General features: G+C 40.2%; 1 protein-coding gene across 4 annotated transcripts in view; it reads left to right on the top strand.

Annotated features, from left to right (window-relative positions):
* The first annotated feature begins 269 nt into the window (after window positions 1-269).
* DYNC2LI1 (dynein cytoplasmic 2 light intermediate chain 1) overlaps window positions 270-21889 on the top strand; it is a 51046-nt gene continuing 29426 nt past the window's right edge. For 2 of the 4 annotated variants that reach the window (XM_047782171.1, XM_047782169.1), the window contains exons 1-4: window positions 270-404; window positions 2232-2349; window positions 19806-19840; window positions 20861-20930. In XM_047782171.1, coding sequence (XP_047638127.1) covers window positions 397-404; window positions 2232-2349; window positions 19806-19840; window positions 20861-20930 — 231 coding nt within the window. In that variant the 5' untranslated portion in view covers window positions 270-396. Of the gene's footprint in view, window positions 405-2231; window positions 2350-16963; window positions 17063-19805; window positions 19841-20860; window positions 20931-21889 lie in introns of those variants that run through there. The other 2 variants (XM_047782172.1, XM_047782170.1) reach the window with 2 other exon arrangements.

Below are 21889 nucleotides of genomic sequence, written 5' to 3'. Positions count from 1 at the left end.
AATTACTAGCAAATAGCTCAGTAGATTGTTCCGTCCTCAATTTCAAATCATTGCTACTGGGAAGAGAAAAGTAATTGAAAAGGGAGAGCCTCCTGGCATATAAGTAGTCGGTACTCAGTAAAATATTTTTTTCAGTCAAAGAACACGTCCAGCCCAGAACTTTTAGGTCCCAGGTTTATTACCGCGTATCTCCTCTCTGTCACCCACTACCTAACGAAGAACTCTGAAACTACATCTCCCGTGATGCCCCTCTTCCGCACGCATCCCGTGCTTGTGACGTCGCTACCATGGCAACATAAGAGCCCGCACAACCAGGCCCGGCTCCGAGCTCGCGGACGGATAGGCTTTAAGCTGGGCCCTACGCTTCGATCAGGACACCGGGACGCTCGGGCCGCGATGCCCAGGTATCCCTGCAACCCTGCTTGCTGCTGGCTTATGCTCCCCTCGAGAGCCTTCCCTTTTTTCCAGTCCTGCCAGAAAGGGGTGGGGTGGTGGGGACTGGGGGGAAGAGGCCCCCGCAGGTATATTTGGTTAAAGATCCACGCGGGACCTGCTGGTGGAAGAAAATTTGGGGTCTCTCCTGCTTGCAGCGCTTGTTTAGATGGTTAAGGATACGTAGTCATTATTCCTGAGCGTGTGGATTTTGCCGCAAACCGAAATAAAAGTTCCCCAGGTGGAAAAGCTAAGAGATTTCGAAAGATCATTCTACTCCAGTCATTTACTTCTTAATGAGAGTTACTGGCGGGACAGGGAATGTTCTAGGGGCCGAGTTTCAGACGGTGAGCTAGACCACCAAGCCACTTCCAGGTGCAGATGTTTGCCACCACAATAAATGAGGGGGAACTTGTGAAAGTTACACTGTGAAAAGTGTCAGCTCAAATTTAAAGGGGCAGCAGGGGTGGGGGCTGGGTTTTTAATCACCTATCAAGTCCTCTTCAGTTCTCTGATGTCAGTGTTAATTCCTTGTTCTCAAGTAGATACCTAAAACTTCTCTGAACAACTTAAAACGACATCAGGAAGAGAGGGGTCCTGGAGTCCATTACCGAGCAGGATAAGTCTGTTTTCCTTACATGTGGGCAGTGTGATCTCTGTAGAGTTTGTGAACCTTAAAAATTGTCAGCTTCCCATCACCGTATAATTGGTTCTAGCACCTACCAGGTTTTAGCACCTACCACCTCCTTCTCTTTTCCCCCGCCCCGCTGGTAACTTGGAAAGAAGATAATCACATCATGAAGAAATGGTGTGTAACTAAAGAGCCAACAGGCCCGGATTGAGTTCCTATAGGCTCACCTGCGACATAAATGTGTGAATTTTAGTGCTTATTTCGATCTTTTCTCTGCCCCCTTTTCATTCCTAAAATAGTAATTATAAGTACTCTATTATTTTAGGTGACTGTATATAGACCAGGCCCTAACCTAAATGAATTATCACATTTTAACAATCGTGGCAATCCTATAAAGTTGGTATTTTTTTAAATCAGCATTTTAGAGCCTGGGGTCTAGCACAGAAGCTTGCATATATTAGGTGCTCAATAAATATGTGTTGAATTAATAAAGGAATGAAGGCTCCAGGGAGGTTAGGTAATGTGCCCAAGTTGGCATACTTGATAGATGTAGAAGGTAGCAAATTCAAGCTTATAACATCAAATCTTACTCATAGTTTTTTTAGTTCAATACTCCATAATTCATTTAGGCTTTACTTTTTTTTAAGAAAATGGTGTCTTATTCGTGTAAAATTCATGTGTAGAGAGATGAATGATAGGATGATTTTTAAAAGTGATTTTAGGTGACTTCCCTTTTTTATATTTTTAAAAAGGAATCTTGAGCCAAAAAATATAATGAAAAAAACAAAAACATATTTCAGGGAGCAAAGATTATGTGGTACACTGCTTTTACACAGTCCTCATTTTCTTAGATATTGGTGGTTTGGAAGTTGTACATTTCCAGAAGGCATTGTATATCCATGTGTTTGAGAAGCTAACACATACAGCAACCAGCCTTGCCCGGGAGCCCCCAAATAAGACGACCTCAAATCCTGGTGATAAAGGCTGTTAATCATTTTCTGTCTCGATGGTCTAGTGCAAAGATCCTTAGAAGTTTTACCGACTTATTTCCCCCCACAAATAATGACTTATAAATTTGACTGAAATAAAATTTCTCTGGGCTTGAAATAAATTCGTGGAAGAATTCTTTTGAAATCCTCTGAATTTTGGTTTGCTGCCTCTCATACAGTGAAACTCTCTGGGAAATCGCAAAAGCTGAAGTGGAAAAACGGGGAAGTAATGGAAGTGAAGGTGATGGAGTTGAAATTGGAGAAAAGTCTGTGTTCTTCATTGGCAGTAAGAATGGGGTAATGTGCATTTTTTTCCTACCTTTTTAAAGTATGGTGATGATTTAACAAGGGTAAAATTGATTTTAATATTTTGATAAAAATTTAAGTACTTCAGGCATTCTCATTGCAGCTCAGTGGATTAAGGACCTGACAATGTCTCTGTGAGGATTTGGGTTTGATCCCTGGCCTCCCTCCGTGAATTAAGTATCTGACCTTGCCATTAACTGCAGTGTATATCACAGATGCAGCTCAGATCCCGTGTTGCCATGGTTTCAGCTGCAGCTGGGATTCAACCCCTGGCTTGGGAACGTCCATATGCCGCAGGTGTGGCTGTAAAAAAGGAAAAAACAAATTTAGGTACTTCAGCTCTTTAACCAGATGACCAGTCTCCGGCCTGCTGGTTATGTTGATCTGGTTGGGCCCTGCTTGTGGGTGGTGGGGACTAACATCCAGCCTTCTTGTCAAGTGGTGTGCCCTGACCTGAGCCACACCAGCCAGAAGAAGGGCTACTCACTTCTGATTGGACAGCCCAGAGGAGTCATCTTTTCCCAAGTTGCCCAAAGGCACCATAAATACTTCTCATGGTCATATCAGGTAGTTTGTATAAACTGAAACAAGCATATAGATAATAAAAACATGAAACATGTAGAGTATAATACATTTAACGTTCACTTGTCTTAAAACTAGCATTCCAGGAACTGAAGGAATCTTTGACAGTCTAGTTTTCTACAATAGGGAGTCTTACCCTGGAGTGCATAGAGCTACTTGTTGGGGTCCATGAACTTGCTAGAAATGTATGCACAATTGCGTGTGGTTGTCCACTGGTGTTGGTTGTTTTGTTTTTTGAATGGGAAATTAGATTCCCCCAGGGATCTAGCACCTCCTGAAAAGGTTGAGAGCCACTGCAAACAGTGGCTGTATGGTCTAGGGTTGACTATTTCCAACAATGAGGTGTCCTCTTTCACAAGGCAGCCTGCTTCTGTTTTTTGTTTTTTTGTTTTGTTTTTTTTATCTTTTTGCCTTTTCTAGGGCCACCCCTGTGGCATATGGAGGTTCCCAGGCTAGGGGTCTAATCGGAGCTGTAGACACCAGCCTGCGCCAGAGCCACAGCAATTCGGGATCCGAGCTGTGTCTGTGACCCACACTGCAGCTCACAGCAATGCCGGATCCTTAACTGGCTGAGTGAGGCCAGGGATCGAACCCGCATCCTCATGGATACTAGTTAGGTTCTTACCCCAATGAGCCACAACAGAAACTCCACCATTTTCATCTCTTTTACTGTTTCTTCTGTCATTTACTTCTGTTTCTGAATAGTGTGCTTATGTGTTATTTCCAGACTTTCAATGTTAGACACTATCTGTTGAATTTCTGATAATAGTAGAAGAGTATTTACTTTGCTGTGACTCTCAAATGCCCACTTCCAGCAACATTGTTGCTATTATCATTTGGGGCTAGATCACTATTCAGTGTTAAGTATCTAAATTGTTTTTGCTGCTACACCAAGTGCAGAATTGTGATTATTGCCTTTCTCAGATAGCTTTTTCCTGAAGTTTAAAACTTCTTTATTTTTTATTTGCTTAGTTTTTATATATTTACCTTAGTTTTTATGTGCATTAATTTTTTATTGCTACGTAGCAAATTACCCCCAAACTTATATCAGCTTTTAAAACAACAAACATTATCTCATCCAGTTTCTAAGGGCCTGGAGCCTGAGAGCACCCTAGTGAGGGTGGTTCTGGCTTAAGAATTTTCAAGAAGTTGTAGTCAAGATGTCATCTGGGACTAAAGTAATCTCTTAGTTTAGCTGAACTGGAGAATCAAATTTCCAAGCTCCTTGGCATGGCTTTTGGCAGGAAGCATCAGTTCCTTGCTGACTGCTGGCCAGAAGCTTTAGTTCTTCATCTCCACAGGGATGCTTACAGCATGGCAGCTTGCTTCCTCCAGAGTGAGAGATCAAAAGTGAAAGGGTACCGAAGACAGAGGCTGCAGTCTTCTGTCACCTGATTTCGGAAGAGACATGCCATCACTTCTCACATGCTATTGGTCCAAAAGACCAACTCTGGTACCATGTGTGAGGGTCTACACGTGAGTAGTGAATACCAGGAGGTGGGGATCATTTGGGACCACCCTGGAAGCTGGCTCTCCAAGTACCTCTTGCAAATTCTTTCCACAATCCCCAGCAGATGGTCAATATAAATTTTCGTGTGGCCTGTTGGATCGAATCATCTGAAAGTTCCCCTCTCCAGCCAGAGTCTTCCCATCTTTGAACCTTCGGTGCCAGTCTCTACTGGTTATTCCTGGGGGGGAGCTGCACAGCTACCATCTCCTCCAAACATCTTGGAGACTCCCTTTGCCTCTCTCTAGTGTTGGAGCTTCAGTTTCCTGGAGCCTTGTCTTCCTTTTTCTTGCTTTACTCACTTTTTGTGGAGCACATTCCTTTGTAGTTTTCTGGGAATGTATCCATGGAAAACCTTGCATCTCTAAAATGCCTTTATTTTACCCCTACTCTGGATTGAAAGTTTAAGTATAGAATTCCAGGTTGTAATTGGTCACTTAAGCCATGTGAATCTGGATTATTTTCCCCTGGGAGTGAGAGAAAACTCAATTCAAACTGACTAAGACACTGTCTTGAATAATGATATCCCCTACAGTGTTGAAGTTTACCTGTATTCCTCTTGTGATGTGTATCATGAGATCATCTATGTATAATTAATTTCAGGTGGTCAGGCCACAAGATTGCATATGTTCTCCTTTATTTTCAGTTGGATTTATTTATGCTGACACCATCTGCATGTGTGCAAGTTTCCATACAAATACACAAGGTGTGCAGCCTTTTTTCTCCTCTTCTGTCTCTCTCTATTCTTTACATTGAAATTTCACACTTTGCTCATGCCACAGGTTTTGGTAGTATATATGAAGTCATTTTCTCTGTGATAATACTAATTTTACTTGTACAGTTTTGCATCTGGGGCTATAGATTATGCTAGGGCCTTGTCTCAGCTGGTTTTTTTTTTTTTTTTTTTTCCTGTGAATTACCTGGACCCACTTCCATTATTTTATTTTTATTTTTTTAATTTATTGAATTTTTTTAGGTTTTCATTTTTTCCATTATAGTTGATTTACATTGTTCTGTCAATTTCTGCTACACAGGAGTTCACTTCATGGCTCAGTGGTTAACAATCTCGACTAGGAACCATGAGGTTGTGGGTTCGATCCCTGGCCTGGCTCAGTGGGTTAAGGATCCGGTGTTGCCATGAGCTGTGGTATAGGTCACAAACATGGCTCAGATCTGGCATCGCTGTGGCTGTGGTGTAGGCCAGCAGCTGTAGCTCCAATTTGACCCCTAGCCGGGGAACCTCTATATGCAGAGGGTGAGGCCCTAAAAAAACAAATAAAAAAAAAAAAGATTTTCTGCTGTGCAGCACAGTGACCCAGTCACACATATTTCTCACATTATCACATTCTTCTTTTTTTTTTTTTTTTGGTCTTTTGTCTTTTTAGGGCTGCCCCCACGGCATATGGAGGTTCCCAGGCTAGGAGTCGAATCAGAGCTGTGGCCATCGGCCTACACCACAGCCACAGCAACACAGGATCTGAGCCACGTCTGCGACCTACACCACAGCTCACGGCAACGCTAGATCCTTAACCCACTGAGCAAGGCCAGGGTTCAGACCCGCAACCTCATGGTTCCTAGTTGGATTCATTTCCGCTGCTCCAAGATGGGAACTCCACATTATCACATTCTCTTTCTCATGTTATCCTCCATCGTGTTCCATCACAAGTGACTAGATATAGTTAATTTACAATGTGGTGTTACTTTCTGTTCTACAGGAGAGATTCAGATTTTATAAATATACATATAAATTCTTAAATATATTTTCTTTTTCACTATGATTTATAACAGGATATTGAATATAGTTCCCTGTGCTTGCAAAGTAGGACCTTGTTCATACATCTATGTCATACTTTGCATCTGCTATTCCCAGACTTCCAGTCTACCTTTACCCCCCCAACTGCTCCTAACAACCGCAAGTCGGTTTCCTATGTCTATGAGTCTGTCTGTTTTGTAGATATGTTCATATTTTAGATTCCACATATAGGGAATATCATATGGTATTTGTCTTTCTCTTTCTGACTTTTCACTTAGTATAATAATTCTAGATGTATCCATGTTGCTGCAGATGGCATTGTTTCATTATTTTTATAGCTGACTGTGTGTGTGTGTGTGTGTGTGTGTGTGTGTGTGTGTACTTCTATGCATTCTTCTCTATCCATTCGTCTGTTGATGGACATTTAGGTTTCTATTTCTTGGCTATTGTAAATAGTTCTGCTGTGAATATAGGGGTACAGGTATCTTTTTGAATTATAGTTTTGTCTGGATATTTTCCCAGGAGTGGGATTACTGAGTTGTATGGCAAATCTGTTTTTAATTTTTTATTGATGTATAGTTGATTTATAATGTGTTAACTTCTGATGTACATCAAAATGATTCAGTTATACATATATATTATATAATACACTCTTTTTTATATTCCTTTCCATTATGGTTATCATAGAACACTGAATATAATTCTCTGTGCTATACAGTAGGATCTTGTTTTATCCCTTCCACGTATAGTAGCTTCCATCTGCTAACCCCAGCTTCCTACTCCACCCCTCCGCTAACCTCCTCCCCCTTGGCAACCAAAAGTCTATTCTTCCTGTCCATGAGTCTGTTTCTGTTTCAAAAATAGGTTCAGTTGTGGGGTTTTGGTTTTTTTTTGGTTTTTTATTGTGTGTGGAGAGGGCCTTGTCTGCAGCATGTGGAGGTTCCTGGGCCAGGGATCGAATCCACACCACAGCAGCAGCCCAAGCTGCTGCAGTGACAACACTGGATTCTTAATCTGCTGTGCCACAGGAAATCTCCATTTGTGTCATATTTTAGATTCCGCATATAGGTGATATCAGATGGTATTTGTCTTTCTCTTTATGACTTCACTTGGTATGATGATCTCTGGTTGCATCCATGTTGCTGCAAATGGCATTATTTCATTCTTTTTATGGCTGAGTAGTATTCCATTGTATATATGTACCATAGTTTCTGTATCCATTCATCTGTCGATGAACATTTAGTTTGTTTCCATGTCTTGGCTATTGTAAATAGTGCTGCAGTGAACATAGGGAGTGCATATATCTTTTTGAATTATAATTTTGTCTGGATATATGCTCATAAGTGGGATTGCTGGATCATATAGTAACTCTTAGTTTTCTGAGGAACCTCCATACTATTTTCATAGTGGCTGTACCAACAGTGGAGGAGAGTTCCCTTTTCTCCACATCCTCTCCAGCATTTATTATTTGTTGATTTTTTAATCACGGCCGTTCTGACCAGTATGAGGTGTTAATTCATTGTAGTTTTGATTTGATTTTCTCTAGTAATTAGTGATCTTGAGTATTTTTTCCTGTGCCTATTGGCCATTTGTATTTCTCCTTTGAAGAAATGTCTTTTTAGGTCTTCTGCCCATTATTCAATTGGATCGTTTGGCTTTTGTTGTTGTTGTTGAGTTATATGAGCTGTTGGTATATTTTAGAAATTAAGGCCTTGTTGATCACAGCATTTGTAAATATTTTCTCCCATTCCATAGGTTGTATTTTCATTTTGTTTATGGTTTTCTTTGCTGTACAAAAGCTTATAAGTTTGATTAGGTCCCATTTGTTTATTTTTGTTTTTTATTTCTATTGCTTTGGAGACTGAAGAAAACATTGGTACAATTTATGTCAAAGAATCTTTTGCCTATGATCTCTTTTTTTTATTTTTTTTTTTGTCTTTTTTGCTATTTCTTGGGCCAGTCCCCACAGCATATGGAAGTTCCCAGCCTAGGGGTCGAATCGGAGCTGTAGCCCCAGGCCTGCACCAGAGCCACAGCAACAAGGGATCCAAGCCGTGTCTGCAACCTACACCACAGCTCATGGCAACGCCGGATTGTTAACCCACTGAGCAAGGGCAGGGACTGAACCCGCAACCTCATGGTTCCTAGTCGGATTCGTTAACCACTGTGCCACGACAGGAACTCCGATCTCTTTTAGAGTTTTATGGTGTGATGTATTATGTTTAAATCTTTAAGCCATTTGAGTTTATTTTTGCGTATGGTGAGAGGGTGTGTTCTGACTTCATTGATTTATATGTGGCTGTCCAATTTTTCCAACAACACTTGCTGAAGTCTTTTCCTCATTATATATTCTTGCCTCCTTTGTTGAAGATTAATTGGCCATAGATCTGTGGATTTATATTTCTAGGCTCTCTATTCTGTTCTGTTGTCCATATCTGTTTATGTGCCAGTACCACACTATTTTGATTACCATAGCTTTGTAGTATTGTCTGAAGTCAGAGTCGTTTCTCCTGCTTTGTTCTTTTTCTTCTGGATTATTTTGGCAATTCCAGGTCTCTTATGGTTCCATATAAACTTTAGGATTATTTGTTCCTTTTTTTTTTTTTTTTTTTCATTTTTGCCCACCCTGCCCCATGTGGTTTGGAGCTCCTGGGTCAGGGATCCAGATCTGAGCCACAGTTTTGACCTAAGCCATAGCTGCAGCAATGCTAGAACCTTAACCCACCATGCTGGGCTGGGGATTGAACACACATCCCAGGGCTCCAAGATGCTGCCAATCCCATTGAGCCACAGCTGGAGCTCCAGGATTATTTGTTCTAGTTCTGTGAAAAGTGTCATGGGTAATTTGATAGGGATCATATTAAATCTGTAGATTGATTGGGATAGTATGCCTTTCTTTTCTTTTTGGCCATGCCTAAGGCATGCAGAGGTTCCCAGGCCAGGAAATGAACCTGAACCATAGCAGTGACAAAGCTAAATCCTTAACTACTGGACCTGGAACTTCCAGTATGGCCGTTTTAACAATATTAATTCTTCCAATCCAAGAGCATGGACTGTGTTTCCATTTATTTAAATTATCTTGTTTCCTTTATTCATGTTTTATAGCTCTCAGCATATAAATCTTTCACCTCCTTGTTCAGGTTTATTCCTACATATTTTATTTTGGGGTGTGCAATTTTAAAGGGTGTTGTTTTTTTATTTTTATTTTTTTCTTTGTCTTTTTAGGGCTGCACCTGCAGCATACGGAGGTTCCCAGGCTATGGGTTTGAATTGGAGCTGCAGCTGCCAGCCTGCACCATAGCCACAGCAACACCAGGTCTGAGCCACATCTGCGACCTATACCACAGCTCACGGCAACACCAGATCCTTAGCCCACTGAGAGAGGCCAGGGATTGAACCTGCATTCTCATGAATACTATTCAGATTCATTTCCACTGAGCCACACTGGAACTCCCTGGTATTGTTTTTTACAATCCCTTTCTGATATTTCATTGTTTGTGTAAAGAAGTGCAACCATAGAGTTCCCATTGTGTCTTAGCAGGTTAAGACCCCAACATAGTGTCTGTGAGGACTCAAGTTTGCTCCCTGGCATAAGCTGTGGTGTAGGTTGCAGATGTGGCTTGGATCTGGCATTGCCATGGCTGGGGCATAGGCCTGCAGCTGAGGCTCTGAGTTGACCCCTGGCCTAGGAATTTCCATATGTTGCAGGTGTGGCCCTAAAAAGAAAAGGAAAAAAAAATGCAACTGTATGTTAATCTTGTATCCAACTACTTTGCTCAATTCTTTTATCAGTTCTAGTAACTTTTGTGTGGAGTCTATGTATAGTATCGTGTCATCTGGATAAAATGTCAGTTTTACCTTTTATTTCTTTTTCTTGTCTGGTTGCTGTGGCTAGGATTTCCAATGCTATGTTGAATAAAAGAGGTGAGAGTCGGTATCCTTTCCTTGTTCCGAATTTTGGCAGGAAGGCTTTCACCTTTTCTCTGTCAAGTATTATAATTGGCTGTGGGTTTTTCATAGATAGCTTTTATTATGTTGAGATGTGTTTCCTCATACCCACTTTAGTAAGAGTTTTTATGATGAATGGATGTTGAATTTTGTCAAATGCTTTTTTTGCATCTCTTGACATGACCATCTGTTTTTTTGTCTTTTTTTGTTGTTGTTTACATGATATATCATTGATCTGCATATGCTGAACCAAATTTGAGAACTTGGGATGAATCCCACTGGGTCATGGTATATCTTTTTTATGTGCTGTTGGACTCAGTTTGCTAATATTTTGTTGAGAATTTTTGCATCTATATTCAAAGATATTGACCTGTAATTTTCTTTTTTTTTTGGTGATCTTCATCTGTATCAGGGTGATCATGGCTTCATAGAATATCATTGGGATATCATTGCTTTTACCATGGGTTTTTTTTCCTTTTAGATTTGTATAGTGGCTTATTTTAATTACTTTCCAGTTGTGATTTCCTCCATCCTATATCTTCTCACTTCTTTCCCGTTTAGAGGAGACCTTTCAATATTTCTTTTAGAGTGAGTTTAATATTGCAGTATTCTTATAGTTTTTGTTTGAGAAATTCTTTATTTCTCCTTCTATTTTAAAAGATAATCTTGCTGGGAGAGCATTCTAGGTTGTCAATTTTTCCCTTTGAGAATTTTGAATATATCTTGCCACTCTCTTCTGGCCTACAGCATTTCTGTAGAGAAATCAGCTGATAGGCTTATGAGATTCCCTTATAATTAACTGTTTTTCTGTTGCTGTCTTTGGAATCATTTCCTTTAACTTTTGCCATTTTTTATTATAATATGTGTTGATGTGGGCCTATTTGGGTTCAACTTGTTTGGGGTCTGTATCTGTGCTTCCTGTATCTGGATATCTCTTTCCTTCTTTAGATTTGGAAAGTTTTCAGCCATAATTTCTTCAAATATATTTTCAGTCCCTTTTTCTTTTTCCTCTTTCTTAAATCCCTATTGTGTGTAGATTAGCATGCTATATTATCCAATAGGTTTATAGTATTGCTTTCATTTTTTAAAAAAATTTGTTTTTATTTCTAATGCCCTATTGTGTGATTTCCATTATTCTATCTTCCAAGTCATTTATTTGTTCCTCTGCATTATTCATTCTGGTGTTCAGTGCCTTTAACTCAGCTTTTGTCTCTGCAAATGAATTTTCTAATTTTTCTTGACTCCTCCTCATGGTTTCTATTTTTTTTTAAAGTAATCCAAGTTACTGTTGATACCTGTTCTTAATTCCTTCAGTATTTTCATTACCTACTCTTTTAACTCAGTGATCATTAGACTGCAGAAGTCTGTTTCATTGTTTGCTTCTTCAGGGGAATTCTCCTGTTCTTTTAACTGGGAATGGTTCCTGTTCTTCTTCATTTTGCTTATATTTTTCTTATTTTATGAGTTTAAGAAAAACAATTATCTGCTATAGTCTTGAAGAGCCATTTATATGTAGGTGCGTACCTGGGTAGCTTATGAGGGCTTACTCTTTTTGGTGTGATGGCTGCTTTTGGTTTGGATGCTTGCTGCCTCTTTCCTCAGTGTGTACAGGTCACTATCCCCTTGATAGGGGGTGTGCAAGTAAATGGCCTATGTGTGCTTCCAGGGAGGTGGGGGCAGTGGGTAGTACCTATAGACAGAGCCTGGTCATCAAGCCCCTGGCAGTGGAGAAGATCCATGGGAAAGTGGGGGCAGCAGTCTGCTTCTGGTTGCAGGACCCTGGGTAATGGCAGTGACCCTCCAGGATGTGGGGGCAACACCCAGAGCCTTTGGCAATGGCAGCAGCAGCGTGGGACGTGTCCCTTCCCAGCTGGGTGAGGGCAACAGGTGGCACCCAGTTGCATGGCCCTCCACATTGATGACCCCTGAGGTGACTGGGACTTCAGTCTATACCCACCCACAGAATATTCAGTGGTGGCAGGCTGCACCCATTTCAGGAGTCCGGATTACTGTGGCAGTTTGCTCCTGCCCCCATAGCCCATGCAAGAGGCACCCAGCTGCCCAAGAGCCTGTGTGTGAGCAGAGAAAGAAGTATCTGTGGTGATCCCACTCCCCCTTTATTTCCCCCCAAAATAATGCCTTGCTTCTCCTGTGGGCCAGGCCTCTTCCTGCACTCCCTTGGCTGTGGTACATTCCTCCCCAGCCTGTGGTGCACCCCTCCGTAGCCTCCTTGGGCAGTTCCCACACAGCCAATTCTAGTGCTCTTTCTGGAACTGCCTAAGTAGCCTGAAGAGTCTCAGCACCCAGCCCCTACCCAAGTGTCTAGGGTGTGGTGTCCTGGGCTATGGTACCAATAGTCTGTGTGGCTCTCTCTCTTTTCCTTCTTCTGACCAGCCACTGTTCTTTTCTCTGAGGCTTTGAAGCTCCGTCTCTGTCCTGCCTGATCTCCATGTCAGTTAGGTTGCCTCCCAGGGTATAGATTCCTTTCCTCTTTCACACTCCCTCTCAGGAGTGTTGTTCCCATCCTCATTCCTTTTTTTCTCTTCTCTCTCTCTCTTGCTTGCTCACTCTTCCCCCCGCCCCTTTTGTTGTATCCAGTTATATGGAGGGTTTCTTGCCATTTTTGAAGGTCTGAGGTCTTTTGCCAGCTTTCAGTAGATGTTCTGTGGAAATTGTTCTACATGTAGTTTTGTTTTTTTTTTTTAACGTGTTTGTGGGATAAGCAGAGTGCCATGTTTTTCTCCTCCATCATCTTGCTTCTACCCTGCTTTTGATTTTTGCTTACCCAGAGGTCCCATTGTGGCACAGCAGAAATGAATCCAACTACTATTCATGAGGATGTGGGTTCAACCACTGCCCTTGCTCAGTGTTGCCGTGAGCTGTTGTGTAGGTTGCAGACATGGCTTGGATCCTGCATTGCTATGACTGTGGCGTAGGCCAGCAGATGTGGCTCTGATTTGACCCCTGGCTTGGGAACTTCCATATGCTGTGGTTGTGGTCCTTCAAAAAGAAAAAAAAAAAAAAAAAAGAGAGAGAGAGAATCTTAAATTATAGCTAATTGCCTTAGACTGGTAGTCATATAGGCTCAAACATGTTCTTGGGGGAAAAAAATCTACATTTTCCTCCTCCTTTCCCACATTTTATGATTTTAATGTCCTCTTTTGCATCTTCATGTTCATCCTTTGCTGTTCATTGTGGTTATCATCACTGTCACAGAAATTTTTTGATTTATTATGTTTTTAGTCTGTGTACTGGCTTATTTAAATGGTTTACTTTGCAGTTGTGATTTTCTCTTTCCTATAGACTCTTACTTCTTTTCTATTTAAAGTCCTTTCAGTGTTTCCTTTAGGATAGGTTAAATATTGCTGTATTCTTTTAGTTTTTGCTTGTCTGGGAAATCCTTTATCTCTCCTTCTATTCCAAATCATAATCTTGCTAAGTAGAATATCCTAGGTTGTAGATTTTTCTCTTTCAGAACTTTGAACATATCTTGGCACTCTCTTATTGGCCTGCATGTTTCTGTAGAGAAGTCAGCTGATAGAACTATGGGGGTTCCCCAGTCATTAATTCTTTTTTTCTCTTGCTGCCCTAGAATCCTCTCTTAGACTTTTGCCATTTTTATTTTAATATGTCTTGGGTGCAAGTCTGATTGGGTTTATTTTGTTTGAGACCTTCTTTGCTTCCTATACCTGGATATCTGTTTTCTCCTATAGGTCTGGGAATTTTTTAGCAATAATTTCTTCAAACGTATTTTTGATCCCCTTTTCTCTTTCTTCCCCCTCTGGGATCCCTATTATGCATAGATTGCCACACTCTATATTATCCCATCCGTCTCTTATATTGCTTTATTTTATTTTCTTTAATTTGGCTTTCTGTCTGCTGTTCTTATTGGGTAATTTCCATTCTATCTTCCAGGTCACTTATTTATTCCTCTGCATTATTCATTCTGTTATTTGTTGGCTTTAGCTTGGCTTTTGTCTTCTCAAATGAGTTTTCTAATTTTTCTTGGTTCTTGTTTATAGGTTCTAGTTCCTTTTTACAGTATTTGGCATTTTTGTCAATAGCCTTTCTTTCTTTCTTTTTTTTTTTTTTGTCTTTTCTAGGGCCAAACCCATGGCATGTGGAGGTTCCCAGGCTAGAGGTCTAATCAGAGCTGTAGCCGCCGGCCTATGCCACAGCCACAGCAACGCAGGATCCGAGCCACACCTGAAACCTACACCACAGCTCATGGCAACACTGGATCCTTAACCCACTGAGCAAGGTCAGGGATCGAACCCTCAACCTCATGGTTCCTAGTTGGATTTGTTAACCACTGAGCCACAACAGTAACTCCTGTCAATAGCCTTTCTTAGGTCCTGCAGTATTTTCATTATCTCGTTTTTGACCTGAAGACATCAGTTTTATTGTTCTTTTAGGGAATTCTCTTGGTATTTTAATTGGGAGTGGTTCTTCTGCCTCATTTTATTTATATTTCTCTTATTCTGTGAATTTAGGAGAAACAGTTGTTTACTGTGGTCTTAGAGGGCTGTTTACATGTAAAAGCATCCCTGTGTAGCTTGTGTAAGTTAAATATTTTTGGCGCAAGGCCTCTTTTTAGTATGGGTGATTCTTTTCTTAGTGTGTACAGGCCATTATCCCCTTGATAGTGGGTGTGCAGATGTGGCTATGGCAGCTGGTACCTGGTCCTGGGGTTATTGGTGATGGTGATGGTTCCTCATACACACCCTTAGAGCACACAATGGGAGTGGAGGTGGCTCGCAACCACTGTTTATATCTGCAAGAGAGGCAGAGGTGGCTTGCAACTGCTTCTGAAGCCTGGGAGGGTGGAGGCGATGGTTTTTACAATTTTTCTTAATGTCACCTACTAACATCTTAATTTATCTGGACCTTTCTCATTTTCTCTGTTCCTGTTTAATTGTCAGGTCTCTAGGCATTGTCTTCTGATCCTCTTATGTTTCCTCTCTTAGCAGAGAATAATTCTTCTAGTATTCTGAGAGTGTGGTCCAGAAAACTTGTCATTGACTAGTCCTTCACTTCCCAGAGCTTACTTTCTCACTCCAAACCTGAACCTCTGGGTGGTAGAAAAGTGGGAAAAAAGCTACCTAGACCTAGACCTCTGAGCTGTTCCTTTTGTAACTTTCCACACTTTAGGATCTGGTTGTCAGAAAATGCTTTCCAGAGTTCCTTAGTAGATAGCAGATACTAGGCACATACCTTGTTAATCATGGTCCCCTTTTCTTGTTTTCCTTTCTTTTTTTGGAGGGGGGGGGGTGCTGCCGCTCCACGGCATGTGGAGATTCCCAGGCTAGGGGTCTAATCGGAGCTACAGCTGCCAGCCTACACCACAGCCCACAGCAACTCAGGATCCGAGCCATGTCTGCGAGCTACACCACAGCTCATGGCAACGCCAGATCCTTAACCCACTGAGCAAGGCCAGGGATCAAACCCACAACCTCATGGTTCCTAGTCGGATTCGTTTCCGCTATGCCATGACGGGAACTCCACGGTCGTCTTCTCTGGTGGGCCTGAAGATGACATCTGATCCATAGCATTCCAGGAAAGTGTTGGCAGTTGAGATAAAAATCTTTTTGTCATTTCTAACCCTAGTAATGTCATTTATCTCCACACGAATTAGCAGAAGTCAGCCAGAGTCCATGGGTTGATGTATGCACAGGTATTGCATACCCTTCAGATCAACAGAGAGGTAATTTCACATAGAATACCACATTATGTCATTTGAGCACTTTAAGTATTGTGTACCATAGAAGGAAGTTAATTAAGAAATAATTTTGACTACAGTATTAACACTCTCACTGAGACATGTGATTGGAAAATATGCAGATGAAAGAATTTTACGTATGGAAATTTATTGTCTTTATCATCTAATATTAGAATAATTTAATTTTGAAAATATTATTTAGACATTTTGTGCAAATTCATGGTCATGGAACTATTGAACTTGAAGTTGGTGAACTAAATTTATTCTTAGTTAATACCATATTTAGCATGAGTTAGAAAGCACTTATACTGAGCTAGGCAAAATTGTAACAGTAAACAATTAAAATATTTTTCAATAGTTGTATTTCATAATTTGAAAATATTAAACTTTTCTACTTCAATTGAGTATAGAAGCCACGATCTATTTAAATATCTGAGTCACTAAGTCAGTATCCTAATAATATTCATATGTTGGATTCAGTTACTTCACTCTTAGGAGTCATATTTAAGGAATAATGGCTTGTGCCAATGATGTTTGTCAAAAGGTTATTGTTGTGAAAAATATGGGGGGAAAGGACAGCATATCCACTGGAACACTTTAGTAGCAAGAGACCTTCTCCCCCACCCTGTGTAAGTTTCTGTTTTGTTTAACAAAGATTACGGAAAGGCTTAGGAAGTGGCCATACAGAGCAGGAGCAGATGCGTCATATCTTCATGCAGCTTTGCTTAGCCCACAGAGTTCCTGCCAGAGATGCAAAACGGCTGGTGACACTATCTGAAAAAGGCTGAGGCATGCAGATCCAGGATGCTGAAAACCGTCCTATTTGGGGTTTATATTACAGACCTGTCTCGACTTACCATGGGGTTACATCCCAATAAACCTATCATAAGTTGTAAATACTGTCAGCCGAAAATGCATTTAATAAACCTAACCTAACCTACATCATAGCTGACCTAGCCTGTCTTAAATGTGCTCAGAGCACTTACATTAGCTTACAGCTGGGCAAAATCATCTAACACAAAGCCTCTTTTATAATGAAGTGTCGAATATCTCATGTAAATTATAGAATACTGTTCTAAAGTGAAAAACAAAATGGTTGACTGGGTATAGAATGGTTGTGGGTGTATTGGTTGTTTCCGCTTGTAATTGCAGGGCTGACGGAGCTGCAGCTCACTGCCCTGCGCAGCATCATGAGGTAGGATAGCAGTGTGGATCACTAGTCTGGGAAAAGTTCAAGATTCAAAGTACAGTTTCTGCTGAATGTCATAAGGTCGAAAAATCATAAGTGGAACCACCCTAAGTCAGGGACTAATTTATCATACCATATATTTACTCCTGTGCTTCATGCTTCTACCTTAGGGCATGTTAACAGATGGGAAGCTTTCTGCATCACTGAGGCTGCATTTTTACTAAGCAGAATCGGTGCCCAGGTAGCCTGAGCACCCCTTTGTCTCCAAAAGCAGACATGGACTTTTAAGTGTTTGAGAGAGATGGATGGATTTTTAAGGCCTCTCACTAAAACTAACGAGTTATGACTATGGGGATTTCTGAGGAAATGGTGAGAGAATGTTTTATGTGTGATTTTGGAAGTGGTAACATTTCCAGTAGTGAAACGGTTCGAGACAGAAACTTGAAAGTGACATGTGACAGGATAGAGTGAAGGAAAAGTTCTCCTGAGGAGGCCAGGGGCACTGAGCGGTCAGGGTCTTGGATGGGTTGCCATGCCCACATGGGTGGGAAGTAACAAGGCTAGTGACAGCAGCCAAGAGGGAAAGGGAGCCTGTGAGTCCGAAGAGATGACAGCCACAAGGGTAGGCTGATACAAGCCTCTAGGGGGTTGCAAGAAGAGGAGGGTCGAGTAACTGCTTCCAGGTGGCACTGGGGAGCAGGGCCCTGAAGTACATCAGGCTGCTGAGAAGTAGCCTTATTTAATAAGACTGCCGAGGAAGTGGTCCAAAGACAGCCACATTTTAGCACAGGCCAAGAGGAAGAGACGTTCTAGAGAAGAGGTTGGGGATGTAGGGCAGATGGTATCATGGAGCTAGAGTTGTGGGTTAGACGGATTTTAGGGGGAAGAGGTCATTATGGCAGAGGAAGGGACATGTAGGGGTTTATGGAATTTGAGTTGCAGGGCTAACAGGCCAGAGGAGAAGCCTAGATTTCTGATGTGACGGCGGTGACGGGAAGGAAGATGGTGTTCATTTTGATGGCCCCTCAGTGAACTTGTACTAGATCAGTGCTTTTTGGACTAGGAAACCCGGGAGTCTATGGATGCATTCTCAGAAGGCAAACTTAAAAAAAAAAAAAATGAAATTTGGATTGTTATTTTAATGGTAAAAGTTGATTTGGGTGCCCAGAGTTGAGTTTATTTTTATTTGGAATTCTACTAAATAGCCCTATACATTTAAATTATTTGTATTATAACTTTATATAAATCAACACTATGGGACTATGATAATTTGGAAAATTAGCTAGATATTACCTAACATTCCTTCCAATTCAAAGATACAGTAATTCTGTATGCCTTCTTATACCTAGAATACATTAATCCTTAGGTATTGTAATCATTTATTTAAAACTTTAAAAATACGCTACACATGATACATATTCAGTATAAGATAATTAGAAACTCCTACTAATTTTCTTAAAGAATACATTACCTACAAAGTTATTACCTAGAAACTTTCACCGTTAACATGGGATATCTTTCTGGATTCATTTGTGTTTGTTTCTCTGTCTATCTATGCACATGTGTATATATCTGTGCATCTCAAAGGAGTAGAAAAAGATGTTTTTAAATTGAAAAAAGGTCATGCAAATCTGTTACCTTAGCATGGCATGTCCTACCATTTCAGTATGATATTCCTGCATCATTCCTCCTAAGAGCTGCATGTGATTTCTTTTATGGATTGTCATAATGAATGTAGCCAACCCCCTATTTGGGACATTTAGATTATTTCTAGTTTTTCACTTTGTTATAACACCCGCTAAATAAATATCCTTCAATAATGTACATTTGTAGTACTATTCTAATTATATATCTCATTACTGAAAAGTCATTCATTTTGTTCATTTCTGGATATAATCTAGAGTCATGTACTTATGATTATCCTTTTTGGATGAATATAGGTTTCTTGGTTAAAGAAACATATGAAAGTAAAATAATCTTTGTTTTTGATAGTCCAGAGTTTTCTAAACTGCTGTCCTTGGATCCTAAAGGTGTCCTTTGATAGAACTTTCCCTGCTGCTCCTCTTTTATTTTTTTGTAAGAGATTATTTTTCTTAAGAAAAAGTTTTACTATTAAAAAAAAAAAAAAACAAATGATTTAAAACACTGAGCCAGTCCCTGATTAAGATGTGAGGTTAATTTTCATAGTTAGTGGCAGAAATGGGACCCGAGCCTTTATTTCCTGACTCCTAAAAAGAAATTTGGAATAAGTACATCCTCTAGAAATAAAACAAACTCAAAAAAAGTCCTCTAACCTGGTATCTGGGTTGCTTACCTTGAACATATTAGCAACATGTTCTTTATTTGTATGTTATCTTTTTTTTATTTCCACTTCAACAAATTGGAATTAAAATATTTTAGAAGACACTCATCATCAGCTTAACCAGTAATTAGCGTTGATGAATAGAGAGAAAATTTAAGACAGCTGCCAAGTTGACCACTAAAATGAGGTATGATTTGCTAGTATTTGTCATCTGTGGAACTTTATAATTATAATAATAGCAGTGTAGTTACACTCTGATGGAAAGTTGACAGTTAACTTTTTCCACTCATCAAACTTAGGAACAATTCTGAAAGTTTCCAGTTTCTAGTTTCCAGGTAATTTATCATTCAAGTGATTAAAAGCTATTTTGGGCCACAATTATGAACAATAATAAAATTTTACATGTGGATGACATTAACGCACTATTCTTTCTTTTTGAATTTCCAGGGGAAGACAACTATTATTCTAAGGTGTCTTGACAGGTAAGTGTTATGTTAACCTTTAGACTAATTTTTGCTTATTCTTGTTGTGTAGGACAGGTTAGACTCTGAAAAACATGGAGAATAATTTTGAGGCTGAAATAAAACATTTCAATTCTTAGTGAATCTTCAGTATGGCTTTTAATAGCTCCTTTAAAAATAAAACCAACAACAAGCAGAAAAAAATTACACAGGATTAATAATTAGATTTCCTTTTTTGGAGGGGAGAAATTAACAGAATTACTCAGCCTATGGTAGTACTTACTGTTTTTTAGGCTATGCTACTCTGGTATTTAAAATTGTTTTTAATCTGCCTAATTCATGATTATTTGAAGATTAATTATAATCTTTAAATTTCTCGTAGGTACATTTTTGAAGTACATTATTGGTCCTCATGCTGTACATATTCCCATGTGTTTTGTATACTTGCTCATCTTCTGTACCATAGAAGCGAGCCATCAGATTAAGGTTTAGGATGACATGTAGGTAGTGCCAGAAGTTGATAAGGAAAAGTCCTATTTATTTGCAGCTCTCAGTAGCTACATAATGGCCACGTTTGAGCCATGATTTCGGATAGAGAACCAAATTCAAATCTTTCCTTGATGTCTCCATTAAATTCACAGTCATTAGGTTTCCTGCTCCCCACATCCAAGCTGGGCATAACCCTGATGTCAGGGCTTCCCACATGACCGAGATGCAGCGAACTTGTGCCCTGACCTGTCCACCATCACTGCCAGCCTGCTGCCTTCCCCCCCTGCCCCAGTGGTGTTTCTGGATGCAGCCACTGCTACATGCAGATGCCGTCACTCACCTCTGCAGCTGCTACTGAAATAGATGGTTTTTTGAAGGCTTAATTTTTAGGTACATTTTTAATCATTTGTATCTCAATGTCGTATGTAAAATGTAACTTCTCTACTACTAAAATAAAGTTTTTAAGAGGAAGCAAAAATAAATCAGGTAAGATGATAGCATAACAGAACAACCCCACCCATGATGGTAATGCTACCTGTCTTTATTGTACAGGGATGAGCCACCGAAACCAACCTTAGCTTTGGAGTACACATATGGAAGGAGAGCGAAAGGACATAACATAGTGAGTGTCTGTTTAGGTGATGCTGCTATGCCCTTAGTTGGAGAAATAATGATGCTGACATTGTTTTACATTTTCCATCTTATCTATAATCAATAAAAGTATCTAGCTATATACTTTCTAGTTATGTGCTTTTTTTTTTTTTTTTTTGGCAGTGCCCATGGCATGCAGAAGTTCCTGGGCCAGGGATTGAACCTGAGCCACAGCAGGGACAATGCCAAGTCCCTAACTACCAGGCCACAGAGGAACTCCCTTAGCCTTGTATTTTTAAACATAAGTGCAACTCAGCACATTTGAAGCCAACCAAACTGTGAAAATATTTTGGTCTTCTCATTTGTTATGTCTTAAAATGCTGGAATAAGACTCCTTTGGAAATATCTTGCACAGTTTTTGGCATTTTTTTTTTAATGAGAATAAAAGTGTGAGTTGTCTTCTGTCTCCCCCAGAAAATCTGCTAAAAATATGAGCTTGACTTGTGTAATGTTTATGAAAATATTCTCTATTTTGAGAAATTATTAGAAATTATTAATATTTTATAAATACATCTTGAAATTGGTAATGCTATTTGAGACCACAGGCCCTAATTGCTCACAATTCTATTTTCACTTGTTTTAGTGTATCTGCAGAGGAAAGCTAGAAATTGTTCAGGATAGAGGGAGAACTTACAGTATATGCTGGGGGAATGAAAATTCCTAAATAGAATTCTCTTTCCGAGTTCTCACATGAAAAGAAGTCCTTCCTTCCCTGCTCCCTCCCTCCCACAGCATATGGAGTTCCCAGGCCAGGGATCAGATCCAAGCCACAGTTGTGATCTGTGCCACAGCTGTGGCAATGCCAGATCCTCAATCCCCGTGTCAAGGCCAGGGAATGAACCTGCATCTCAGAGCTCCAGAAATGCCGCCAATCCTGTTGTGCCACAGTGGGAACTCCAATAAGTCATTTCTTTTTTTTTTTTTAATTAA

The sequence above is a fragment of the Phacochoerus africanus genome, chromosome 5, assembly GCF_016906955.1.
Source record: "Phacochoerus africanus isolate WHEZ1 chromosome 5, ROS_Pafr_v1, whole genome shotgun sequence".
NCBI lineage: Eukaryota > Metazoa > Chordata > Mammalia > Artiodactyla > Suidae > Phacochoerus > Phacochoerus africanus.
This window is presented reverse-complemented; position numbering and strand designations above follow the sequence as displayed.